This window comes from Microtus ochrogaster, assembly GCF_000317375.1.
Source record: "Microtus ochrogaster isolate Prairie Vole_2 chromosome 14 unlocalized genomic scaffold, MicOch1.0 chr14_random_2, whole genome shotgun sequence".
Taxonomy (NCBI): domain Eukaryota; kingdom Metazoa; phylum Chordata; class Mammalia; order Rodentia; family Cricetidae; genus Microtus; species Microtus ochrogaster.
The window spans coordinates 8,631,331-8,643,969 of NW_004949097.1; the positions used below are offsets into that span (position 1 = coordinate 8,631,331).

At 38.8% G+C, this 12,639-nt stretch overlaps 2 protein-coding genes across 3 annotated transcripts in view; one reads left to right on the forward strand and one right to left on the reverse strand.

Moving 5' to 3' along the window:
- LOC101994812 (solute carrier organic anion transporter family member 1A5) overlaps positions 1-12,639 on the reverse strand; it is a 95,127-nt gene that overhangs the window by 75,126 nt on the left and 7,362 nt on the right. The gene's annotated exons all lie outside the window — the stretch shown is intronic.
- On the forward strand, positions 1,191-5,929 carry Iapp (islet amyloid polypeptide). The gene is made up of 2 exons (XM_005364564.1): positions 1,191-1,270; positions 5,731-5,929. Exons 1-2 carry the CDS (start codon positions 1,191-1,193, stop codon positions 5,927-5,929), a joined length of 279 nt encoding a protein of 92 aa, XP_005364621.1.

The window sequence follows — 12,639 nt, forward strand, 5'->3', positions numbered from 1 at the left end:
TCTTGAGATTGTCCTTGGGCCTATACACGTATGCACTCAAAACCACACTTAAACATGTACACACACAATAAACAAACAAACCCTGTGTACCCATGTACAACTAGAAGTCTCTAACTCCTGATAAACACACGTTCAGATGTGAAATCGTTGGTTTTATGTCTTTCCTACCCCCACTTCTTTATAAATGGCATCTATTGTCTTTTTAAGATATATATAGTATTTTTGTCCTTGAGAATTTTATGCATGCTTACCATGTGCTTTGATCAAATCCATCCTCCACTCACATCCTGTGTTCTCTCCAAACTTCCTATAATCTTTTCAAAACCCACAGTCCATTTAGTTTTCCATTGTATGTGCTTTTTAGAAAATAATTTTTACAGTGGTACTACAAACTATTTCTGAGTGTCCATAGTATTGAGAGAGTGGCTATAATGCCCCCATTTCTCTAGCATTCTCTTTGCATATAAGCATGCTTTATTGCTATTTCTTAAACCATTTTTAAAATGTCACTTTCTTACCATCATACTTAATAGTTGAAAATGTCACTTACATTTCATAAAAATGGAAAGTCCAAACGTCTGCTTCCCCCGATGCACCATTAACCCCATAAAGGCAGTCAGTGTGCGCTGTGCTAATATTTGCCCAAGTGTTAATGTGATGATGGCCCACCTGCCCTGGCTGCCTATGAAGCACTTTCCAGCCATAGGATGAAAATTAATGACAGAGCCTCCCTGGTGACAGAGCTAAGCAAGGCGAGGGGCATATAAAAGACAGCTTGTCAGTTGCCAAGCCGTGCATGCAGACTTGAGCTGTGGCTCCTGAACCTTCTGGCTGTCGAGGCATTTTCTGATATTGCCGACACTGATCGTTAAAGGTAAGGAACATTCTGTGCTTGGAAAGATGGTATTGACTGAAAGAAAAGCAATCTTTGTGTTGCCTGTAGGGATTGCCTCAAAAAGACAGTAAAAGAATAGTGCGTTATAAAAGAAATCATAATGTTGTTTTGAAAAGGAACTTGGACATTTTGAAACTATATCAAAGCTGGCGAGCATCAGTAAAACATAACAGAAGACCTTGTAAATTGCACTTTAGAGTTTCTTTGATGGTTCTAATTTAATACGGCTTCGATCGGAACTGAATAAAGTAGCTTGAGTTCAATGTCGTTCTCTTCTCAGGGACCTTGAGAAGCGATGCACATCTCCAAACTGCCGGCTGCTCTCCTCATCCTCTCTGCGGCACTAAACCACCTGAAAGCTACACCCGTCAGAAGGTTGGTATTCTGAAAATCTCAACTTTGTTTGGAAAGTGTGGGGAAATTCGAATTGCAATTGTAATGTTCAATTTTTAAGCCAGTCCTTCTACGAGCACTACTTGAAGCTGAATGGGTTCCTAATTCTGCATTCTTTAAGGGCAAAGTCAGTGACTGAGGATTGACTGGTAGAACTTCTTATAGTTGGGCATGGATGGGGACATTTGTCTGGAAACTCATTAGAACCTACAGGGGCAAAGCCAGAGTAAGACGCCAGGAAGACTGACAGGCAGACAGACATTCCTACTGTTTGAAACCAGTACTGAAAGAAACTGAAGGGATTGAACAAGGCAGTGCTTTTTATGTCAGCTGGAACTTGGGTGCATAGGTAAAGTGCCTCTGTTTCCTTTTCAAATGAGTCTGGAAGTATCCAAACTTCTGCATCTCCTTCTGGAAACTGGAACTATAAAATGGGAGGGAAATGAAAGGTTTTAAGAAGTTAAATTTCAGAATTAGTTAAAAAGTCATTTGCTCGTTGAAGGTCATTCCATGCCGTGGCGATATAGAATTATAAGAAGTTCGAATTTGCGCCTCATTCAGTTTTGCTCCACATATTCTTAGGAAACCAAACTTACCCACTCATGGACAACACAAAAAATTAAATTTGCCTTACAAAAGCATGTGATTTAATCTCTTCTTGGAAGTATCATTATCATCTCTTTTTATTCTCTAGAGTATGTGTTTTGGGTGAAGGTCGGTGTCAGTGTGCAGACATTTTTTGCAGCACCAGCTGTGATTAATACCAGGAAACAACAAAGATAGTTTTTATCATCTCAAGACTTACCTGGTTTCACACGGTGATCACTGAACCCACTGTAATTTTCAATTGGCCTTTTCACTGCTAAAAATAGCTATAAAGCCAATATGAGGTTTCTAATAAACCGAACAATTGAATCATGATGGAAAATTTAATGGTATTACTTAATGTGTCTGCTAGTATCTTGATTTTTTTTTTCTTCCAGTACATACAGGGATTTGCTCAGCATCTCTGCTAAGTGTGTCTGTGGGTGCTCACATCTTTTACAGTGAACTTTACTCTAAAATAAAATAAATCACAGCATTACTCCCTGTCAGATTATTTTTTGTTTTCTCATAATCATTTATCTTGTGCACACTCACAAGACATCTTTAAAATGTCTGCTAATGCACTTCTTTACATCAGTTCCCTTTTTGGTGATGGGGGATATATACATACACATACACACACACACACACACACAACCTAGTTTGATAACTAGGAGCTCCCAGTAGTAGTTACCCACCTCTACATATGAATGTTAATGTAAACAAGCCATTAAGAAAAAATACATCAAATGGAGGTATCTAATATTGGCTATGTCACCCTTACCCAGTATTCTAATGATTATTTTGTTGTTGCTGTTTTTCCTTTTGTTTTTAGAGACAGGGTTTTTCTGTGTAACAGCCCTAACTGTCCTGGAACTGGCTTTGTAGACCAGGTTGGCCTCGAACTCACAGAGATCCACGTGCCTCTGCCTCCCAAGTGCTGGGATTAAATGGGTGAACCACCAATGCTCACCTTCTAATGATTATTTTAAAGTCTTGTCCATGCTTTCATCATCTTTACACGGGGGGGGGGGGGGGAATCAATGGTGCATTTGTGACACAAGCTTTAAGAACTCTTGTGTCTTTCATGAGGAGTGGTGGAGTTTTCAGCTTACTCAATACGATAATGTTTCATTTAGATGACTTAAAGTGCTTTATTGCCTTCTAATCCATTCTCAAAGTCCAACTCCACTGTCTGTGAAGAACTCTTCAGTCTGCTCCCATCACTGCCAAGAACATCTTCAAACAGAAATTGCCCGACACTGATAGATCATGTTCTTTTCTGTCTTAAATCTATCAGTTTTCAGTTTCAGAGCAAATTCTAATCCCAAATGATTTTTAGGAAAGTCATCTTATTTAAAATTTCATGTCTTGTGTTGGAAACATAAGCAAACCTCTTTAAAGCATTAAGTGGTTCATCTGAAATATAGTGTTTATGTATGCTATGCCTTCAAAGAACAGATAATATCCTTATGATGAATACAGAACAAAAATGTAGATTTCGCTGTGTGTGGTGGCACACACTTGTATTCCAGCCCTAGAGAGTGGAGGCAGGAAGATGATGCTGGATTAAGGTTAAAAAGTTGTAATTTGCTTCAAAAAATTAAAACAAACATCCGGATCCCACAGGGGGCCTCCTTTGGCTACTGATTGGTTCTTTATTGTATATTTACACAAAACAAAAAAAAAATAGTCAGGTCACTTGATGTTGATGAAAAAGTTTTCTGTAGTTGGGGGAAATACAGCAGTAAGAAGGGAAAATAATTTTAAAAATTCATGTAAGACTTTAGTTTTAGGGTAGCTGTGTAGAGGCAATGATGATTCAACACTCCCACCCACAAAGTCTTCACAAAGAAGTACTCATTGCATTGGTCCCCATTATGTATTATCTACAGAGTCTTGGGCATTGATTTTTTTTTAGCTCCATAACTTTTACTTTCCACTTTACATGTATCTAAATCTTAATATTAATTTGATTCCTCTGGAGCTGAAAACTAAAACATTTCCTAATGTATTCTAAAACTCAACAGAGTAGGCAGTGTTACTATCCTATATCCATTTAAAATAACATTTTGAAAGCATTTTGATAAAGTTTATTTCTAAAGTATATTTCAAAGCCCTAAGTCTTAAAAGTTTGGTCCCTGAACCATACCTGGGAAAGAGGTAGTAGAAACTTTGAGAAAGAGGCAGAGCTGGAGGTGGGAGGCATTGAACTTGTGCCTTCCAAGGAAGTTTGGGAACATAATTTATTCTTCTCCTCTTTTTGGTTACTTCCTGGTTACCATGCAATTACCAGCTTGCTTCATCTCTCAATTACCTACTGTGAAATGTGTTCTTAATATGCAAAGTGACAGGAACAAATGACCCTGACCTGAGCCCTCAAAATTTCAAGCCCAAATGTCTCTCCTGTTTTTACGTTGATTTACTTCAGGTGTTTTTATACAAGCAGAAAGCTGACCAACAGAGACATGAGATATTCCAAGAGTATAGAGTCGAAATAAATAAATAAATGCCTCAAGTAGGGGCACAAATCCAGGTGCAGTGGTACATATCTGTAACCCCAACACTTCGGGGAAGTGGGGGAATCATGAGTTGGAGGCCAGACTGGACTACATGGCTTGGCTCAAAAATACCTAAATGAATAAATAAATAAAAAGTCAAAATTCAAGTGAATTTTAAATCACAGTTACAATTTTTGATTTATTGCTAGTGTTATTGTTCAGCTGTTTAGGTGGCTAAAAATTTGGTGATCTTAATGCCCAACTGTTGCAGTCGAGCCCTAACATTGAAATTTTGAAAAGCAGAGTTCTACATATTCATGCCAAGCACTCCCATGGAGCAGTGAGTGCTGGGACAGTGATGAATTCATTTTTACTGTAACTCTATAGCAACTTAGATGATCTTTTAATTGCGTAATATTATCTGTCTTTTGTTGTTTTTGTTGTTTTGGTTTTTTGTTTGTTTGTTTGTTTTCCCGAGACACGGTTTCTCTGTGTGCCTGTCCTGGAACTCACTCTGTATCCAGCAACCTTTGCCTTCCAAGTGCTGGGATTAAAGGCATGCACCACCACTGCCAGACTTTCTCTGTCTTTTCAATGTCTCTATACGGTCTCTTGTACTAAGAACATTCAGTGTGAAATCTGCTCTCACAAAAAGTTTTAGCATACAAAAATTGTGTACTTCTGGCAAACTGCATGCCAGTGACCTTGAGAATATATTCACCTTGCTGCCTATTGCTTAGTAACCAGGTATTTGTCCTCGCTCATTACCTGCGCTCCACTGTTTGACTCACAAACGTGACTGCATGTCTCACATGTGTTCACTCAATACGTAATTTCCTTTACCTGAGTTATCTCACTTTGCACAATGCCTTCAGTGTTGCATATGGCAGAATTCCTTTATGGCATCTTTTCCTTGATATTTTAATTGAGTAATCTTTAAAAAACGTCAAAATATTGTTTAATTTTTGTCAAAAAGATAAAGGAAATAATTTCACCTTTAGAATCTCTATATATCCCAGGCTAGATATAAATCATACATTCCAAATCATTTATACATCACAGAAAATAAGTCAGCCAACAAGACTTAGAAAACATAAGATGAGGAGTTTTTATTATAAAAACATGTGCCAAGTATCCAAAGAGATCACTCCTTGTATTGTGAGCTGCAGCACTAACTGCAGTGGAAGGCGTTTTGTGGTTTTGTGGTCAAAATTGATTCTTCTGCACTTTCTCAGTGTCATAAGTGTCCAGAGTCCTTGAGTGACTTCTACAAAAATACTTCCGCTCTTTTACTGCATGGAACAGTGTAGGTGGTGTGGCTGCCTCTCAACCTGCTATTCTTTCTTCTTTGTTTAGTGGAACCAACCACCAGATGGACAAACGGGAGTGCAACACTGCAACCTGCGCCACACAACGCCTGGCAAACTTTTTGGTCCATTCCAGCAACGGTCTTGGTCCTGTCCTCTCTTCCACCAACGTGGGATCAAACACGTACGGCAAGAGGAACACCGCCGAGATTCCAAACAGGGAATCTTTGGATTTCTTACTCCTTTAGAGTCAATGTGCTTCTTCGTCTCTTGTTACTTTATGTGTAAATATTCTGGTATAGTTTAACAGTGCCTTTTCCATTTCTACTGTGAACGCAAATGTTGTGTCCCATGCTTTCTGGGTGTGTGTGTAAATCCTCATCCTAAGAATTGCTTTAAACTGAAGACTGATCAAGTTCAGGCTGAAGGCAATGTCTCTTAACCCAACCGTGTGGTGATATTTCATTTGTATTTTAATAAATAAAGCTTGCCTAAAGATCAGAGAGTAAAACAGCACCCACTGGTCAGCCTGACAGACCAGAGTGGTGACACATGCCTTTAATCCCAGTAGCCACACTAGTTTGACACAGAAACCAAGCGGTAGTGGTGCACACCTACAATCCTAGGCCTAGAGAGGAATATAAGATGGGAGGAGACAGCACTCAGATAGTCTCATTCTGAGATTCCTGGAGGCAGGATCGCCACTTTGGAATGAAGTAGAAGTAAGAGCCAGGGACTAACTGTTTTGTTTTTCGGACCTTCAGTTCAAGCCCCAATATCAGTCTTTGGGTTTTCAATATTTGTGCTACACAGCATGTTCTTGAAATACTTAAAACTTCTTTTTCTAACTTGTAGCTTTGTGATTCAAGTTCAACAATAAAGGAGACCATAGGAACATGAAACTTGAGAAGTTATTAATGATTAATAGTAAAGTTCTGATTTTGGACACTGGAAAAACAAATATTCTAGGTACCTGTTCAGGTGTCATTTCAAAATAAATTAGCAAAATTGTTGCAGGATATTTGATCACAGTGTGAACCCCAAGTTTGTGTTATTTATTGGAAAAAGCTGTTTCTAGTCGTGGGGTGGCTCAGCCCTAGCACACATCTTTAATTCAAGAGCTTTCTGCTTGTTGCAAAGAGGACTAAATACAGCCAATCATAAGTCCAGAGGTGGAGCAAGCAACCAGGTGACAGGAAGTGAGCATTAAAAACCCATACAGAGTAAGAAAGAATCGGGAGGATGGATTGCGAGAGGCGCAGGAAGTAGAAGAAAGGGACATTTGGTTTGAGGGGTTTGTTGTTTGTTTTGTTTTGTTTTTAGACTATGTAGGAGAAAGGCCTTAGATCCTTACATTCTGGGACATTCGTGGGGGAGGAAGGTCAATCGGGTGCTTGTTCTGCCTCTCTGAGCTAGCAGGCTTTCACCCCCACATCTGGCTCCTGAGTCTTTATTGGTATTGGTAAAATCAAATGCTTGAGATCTAGTCAAAAAACAACACAAAATCTTGCTCTGATTTAATTAATTTTTTTACATTCTGCTCTTTAGTGTGCTTGCTGATACCAAACATCTGTTTTGAATGTTAAAGGTGGTTTGTGTCCATGAGGGGGTTCATTGTATTTTCTTCTGTGAGTTTTAATGACATCTATGACTTTATTTTGTTGAATATTTATTCAACAATATTTATATCCAGACTATTTAAAAAGTATCCTGTCTTCTACTATTTATGTCTTCAACTAAAAGACCACAGATTCAACTTATTATCTTGGCTAAGTTGGGGTAGTTTCTCTACAAATGGTATGATTCTGTAAATCAATATCACAATTTACACGCTTTTCCCTGACTATAAATTGGAACCACTGGAGATAATATTAATGTATGCAAATGTCTATAATATTACCTTATATTATTTTATTAAAATGGGGTCTCACAATGGAGTCATGGATATTGTGGAATTCATTATATAGACCATAATAGCCTCAAACCCACAGAGATCTGCCTACTTCTGCCTCCCGAGTCCTGTGATTAAAGGTATGATCCATGACACCTGGAAATATTTCTTTAAAAGACAATAATAGGGCTCAGGAGACGGCTCAAAAGTCAAAAGCATTGATTGGTCTTCTAGAAGTCTTGAATTCAAGTCCAAGAAACCACATGGTGGCTCACAACCATCTATGATAATATCTGATATACTCTTCCAGCATGCAGGCAGAACACTAAATACATAATAAATAATAAATATTTAAAAGACATAATATTTTTATTATTTTAGTATTTAATATACATAGGCAATGTATTATGATCACATGTATTTCTTCATTGTCTGCTCCAGTGTTCCTGAACACTCACAACACGTCTCCCTCCCAACATCATGTCTTCCTTCTTTTTCTCTAAAGGCACTTAGTTTAGACTTCCAAAGAAAACAGAAAACAAAACAGAGAATCTCATTCTTAGTGAAAATCTGACTTACCAGCATGATTTGAACACTGAAATTCCCTTCATGAAGTGTGTCTTACATTACCAAATTAATTCCTTTGCTATTGCTGTTACTTTTAGTGTTGAGATTAGGAAAAGATAATTATGTGAATATTATGGTTTTGGCTTCATATTTAAATTAGCAAGCATTTAAATTTCTCTTTGTGATGTGCCACTATTGATCCGCCTTGAAAGTAGACTCCTCATTCCCCGCATTTCAAGAGGTGTGAGATCCAGCTTATTTCAAAATGTGCCACAATAAACTCAATAAAGTATTATTGTACATCACATCTCTATGTAACAGTATCTATAGTATAAGAAATAATATTATAGCCATGCAGTGGTGACACATGCCTTTTATTCAAGTACCGGGGGCGGGAGCAGAGGCAGGTGGGTCTCTGAGTTCAAGGCTAGCCTGACCTACAGTGAGTTCCAGGACAACGAGGGCTCCAGAAGAGAGAAAGAGGGGGAGGGAAGAGAAAAGAAAGAAAGGAAGAAAGAAAGAAAGAAAGAAAGAAAGAAAGAAAGAAAGAAAGAAAGAAAGAAAGGAAGGAAGAAAGAAAGAAAGAAAGAAAGGAAGGAAGGAAGGAAGGAAGGAAGGAAGGAAGGAAGAAAGAAAGAAAAAAGAGGGAGGGAAAATATTATTAAACTATGTGTGCATATTATTAAACAATTTGTTTGTATTATATTTAGGTTTTACTTTAGTAGGGGTAATCTAGAAGAACAGATAAGATACACACACACACACACACACACACACACACACACACACACACACACACACATATTCCTGAGCCCTAACTCACTCTTTGCTTTATGGCTGCAATGAGAGAGATTAGGAACTTTTCTCTGTCACATCCTTCCACTGTGATGTTTCAGCCTCACCAAACTTAGGGAAGTCTGTTGTCTTTCTTCATAGAACTATAAAATAAGTCATGAACATTTGAAAAAGAAAAAAAAATCCAGAAGAGATTGAAAGGAAAGAAGAAACAAGTGTTGGGGAGATGACGCAGCAGTTCTGAGTCGCTGTTCTTACGGAGGATTCAAGTTTGGCTCTCAGCAACTGTATAGAGTAGCTCACAACAACCCAAATGCAGGCACCTGCAGTCATGTGCATAGTCACATACACTCACAGAGTAAAATTAGTAAAAATAAATCTTTTTTTTAAAGAAAGCAATGGGATAATATCTAGGCCATGTTTATATCTTTGTTATATGTGTCACTGTTAATCCTTATAAAACCCTTTTATACTGATACTTTTATGGAATAACACGAATAACCTGACTCATGCAAGAGCCATGTAGCTAAAAGCAAAAAAATAAAAAATAAATAAAATAAAACTAAGAACTACAGTCCAGACACATTAAGTTCCAAGTAATTTCTATATTTTACACACAGACAAACAGAAATGTTTCTCTCGTCCTTCCATTGTGCATTGCAGCTTCTCCTTTGCAGATCTCTGCCTAGTGAGTGTCTTTCTGAACTGACCCTTAAGTTGGCGAACAACAATGGTTCTAAAATACTTACTCAAACTGTGAAGAGATTCATATTGAGAATATGGACTTTGCCCAGACACTATGAAACGGGATATTTTTTTTTATAATCTTATAGTTTTAGAACCCAAACTGGAAAAAAAAAAGTTTGAAAAACACTGAATCTAACAAACTTAGATAATTCCAACATTGAAAGATTGCTCATAATATAAATTTTCCCTTCCAAATTGTAATTATTCTGATGGTGTATATCTATGATCGTGTGTGTGTGTGTGTATGAGAGAGAGGGGGTGGTGGTGAATATATGTGTGTGTGTAAGTGTGAGCACACACCTGCTGCAGTACGTGTGTGGGTGTCAGAGGATAATGTTGGTGTCAGTCTCCACCTTCTGCCTTGTTTGAGGCTGATTCGTCTGTTTTGCTGGCTCCCTCAGTACAAATGGACGGCTTATAGGGATTCAGCTCTCTCCTCTTCCCATCCAACCACAGGAGTTCTGGGAGTATGGAAGTGACTGTCTAGCTCTGCACTGGCCCTGAGGACTCACACTCAGCTGGGGTTGAAATTTCTTCACCCACTGAGCCCTCTTACCAGCATTGTATACATTTTGCTATTGAGATTGCTCTTTCTGTGCTTGATATAAAACTGGAAAAACTTTCTTGAGATTGTTGTTTCTGTGCTTGATATAAAACTGAAAAAACTTTCTTTTCTGATTCAATGACAACTTTGATGCTATAAATGCTACCCTCGGGCACCTGACTTCTGTCCCTTTCACACCTCAAACATGGTATACCTCCACCCTCTGACTCACGTGTTCTGGTCACTCAAAAGAGCTTTTCCACCTCTGGAATATGCTCCGTTGTACACAAATGCTACACATTATGTGTATGTGGAACCTCTCCTGGCCCATTCAACACTCCCTTCAATTCCAAGTTAACTGCTCAGTCATTGATAACTGTATATGGAACTTGCTTTTGTATTTGATACTATCATGGTGATTATGACCTCAAAACTACCTTGGAGAAGTCCACAGTTTCTAACCTATATTTTGATCATTACATTTAGTTGTCATTGCTCTGTCTATCCTGCAAAATCCCTGGGGTCAGAGCCAGATGAGAGCTATCTATAGTCTTCACAATATTTAAGTTTATTATTTTCACAAAATAAGTGTTTGGTGCATATTGGTAGAATTACTGTCATCTGTGACAGATGAGTGAATAAATGCAGACATGCATTTTGGTATAATAATAATGCTGTAGAGTACAGTGAAGTTTTAAAAAGTGTAACTTTTTTACATTCTCTTTCTAAAACAAAGGTAGCAATGCCTTCCTCACATATTTTATTAAGGATTAGGACTAAAATAAAGTACCTGGCATGTCTTTTGTGTTTAATCAGCAATGGCTATTTTAGCCACGATGACTGTCGAAACAAAGAAAGGGTAGGGTGGCTTGGCATTGCGAAGTGAACTTTTGTGGCTGAAGAATGGAAACCTGATAAAGGTCGCAGCCTAACTGGGCATAAAATAATATTGGAGGGAACCCCAAAGATAAACAAAGAGAGAAACAGAATGACAATAATCCACCTCCCACCAGATCGCTTCCTGCCCCAAGAGCCAAGTGACACAAAGACCTTTGTGCTGTACAATTACATATAGAATTACAAAAATTTGACAGAACCATATAAGATCCAGGCTCTGCAAATCCACCTGCTTCCCTGTGAGAACATTCCTGCTGTTCTCTAGAACAAAGGCTAGGATCCCCAATCCTAGCCCTGAAAATCCGCATTATAAGCAGATTAGAAGAGCAGGAGGACGCAACTTAAGTCGGCAGAAATTTTACCACACGCCTTGACTACTCTTCTTCGGGCTGTGATAAAATACCCTGACATAAGGCACTTGCAGGAGTGCGAGCTTGTTTTGGTTTGCAGGAGTCAAAACAGCAGGTGCTTATAGCCATTGGTCATGTGACTGATCACATGGCATCGGCAATAGGAGGCAGTAGGAGCACTGGAGGCTTGTGTTCAGCTCTTTTTCTCCTGCTTTTTCTATAGTCAAGGACCCCATCTTAGTTAGGGTTTCTAAGGCTGTGGTGAAATCATGACCTAAAGCAACTTGGGGGAAAAGGGTTTGTTTCAATTACTTTTCCACATCACCATCCATCATGAAGGAAGTCAGGACAGGAGGAACTCAAACTGGGCAGGAACCTGGAGGCAGGAGCTGATGCAGAGGCCATAGAGGAGTGTTGTTTACAGGCTTGCTCCTCGTGATTTGCTCAGCCTGCTTTCTTATAGAACTAGGACCACCAGTCCAGGAGTGGGCCCACCCACCATTGACTGGACCCTCCTACATTAATCACTAATTAAGAAAATGTTACAGCTGAATTGTATGGAACTGTTTTCTCAATTACGGTTGTCTTTCTCGCAGATGACTCTAGCTTGTGTCAAGTTGATATAAAAACCTAACCAGCATACCATCCAAGGAATTTGGGTGGGTCTTCCCACTTCAACTAATCTAGTCGAGATAATCACCCACAAGCACGCAGAGGCTGAACTTCCAGGTCATCTTAGATCTCATTAAGTTGACAAGTGAGATCACACCACGTACATAACAAACTGTTAACAAATTAAGCTTATTTTAAGTTAGCTCCATGATCAGGCACTATAAAAAGGGAAACTGAGTCCATCAAACATGTGAAGTTAATTTTGTGTATGTGTGTATTGTTGTGCATGTGTATTTCAGTCTGTCGATAGATGATAAATAGACAGACAAATGACAGATAGGTTGGGAGGGCTTCCAGTGGATACTATAAAGCCCAAGTTTATTACTCTCAGTCCTTCTATGCCCCAATCAAAAGGGGAGGGCACAAGACTCCCATGATACAAAGAAGAAGCAAGTGTAACTACCTCCTTACATCTCAAAACACCTGGTGGGGGCTGGAGAGATGGCTCAGCAGTTAAGAGCATTGCCTGCTCTTCCAAAGGTCCTGAGTTCAATT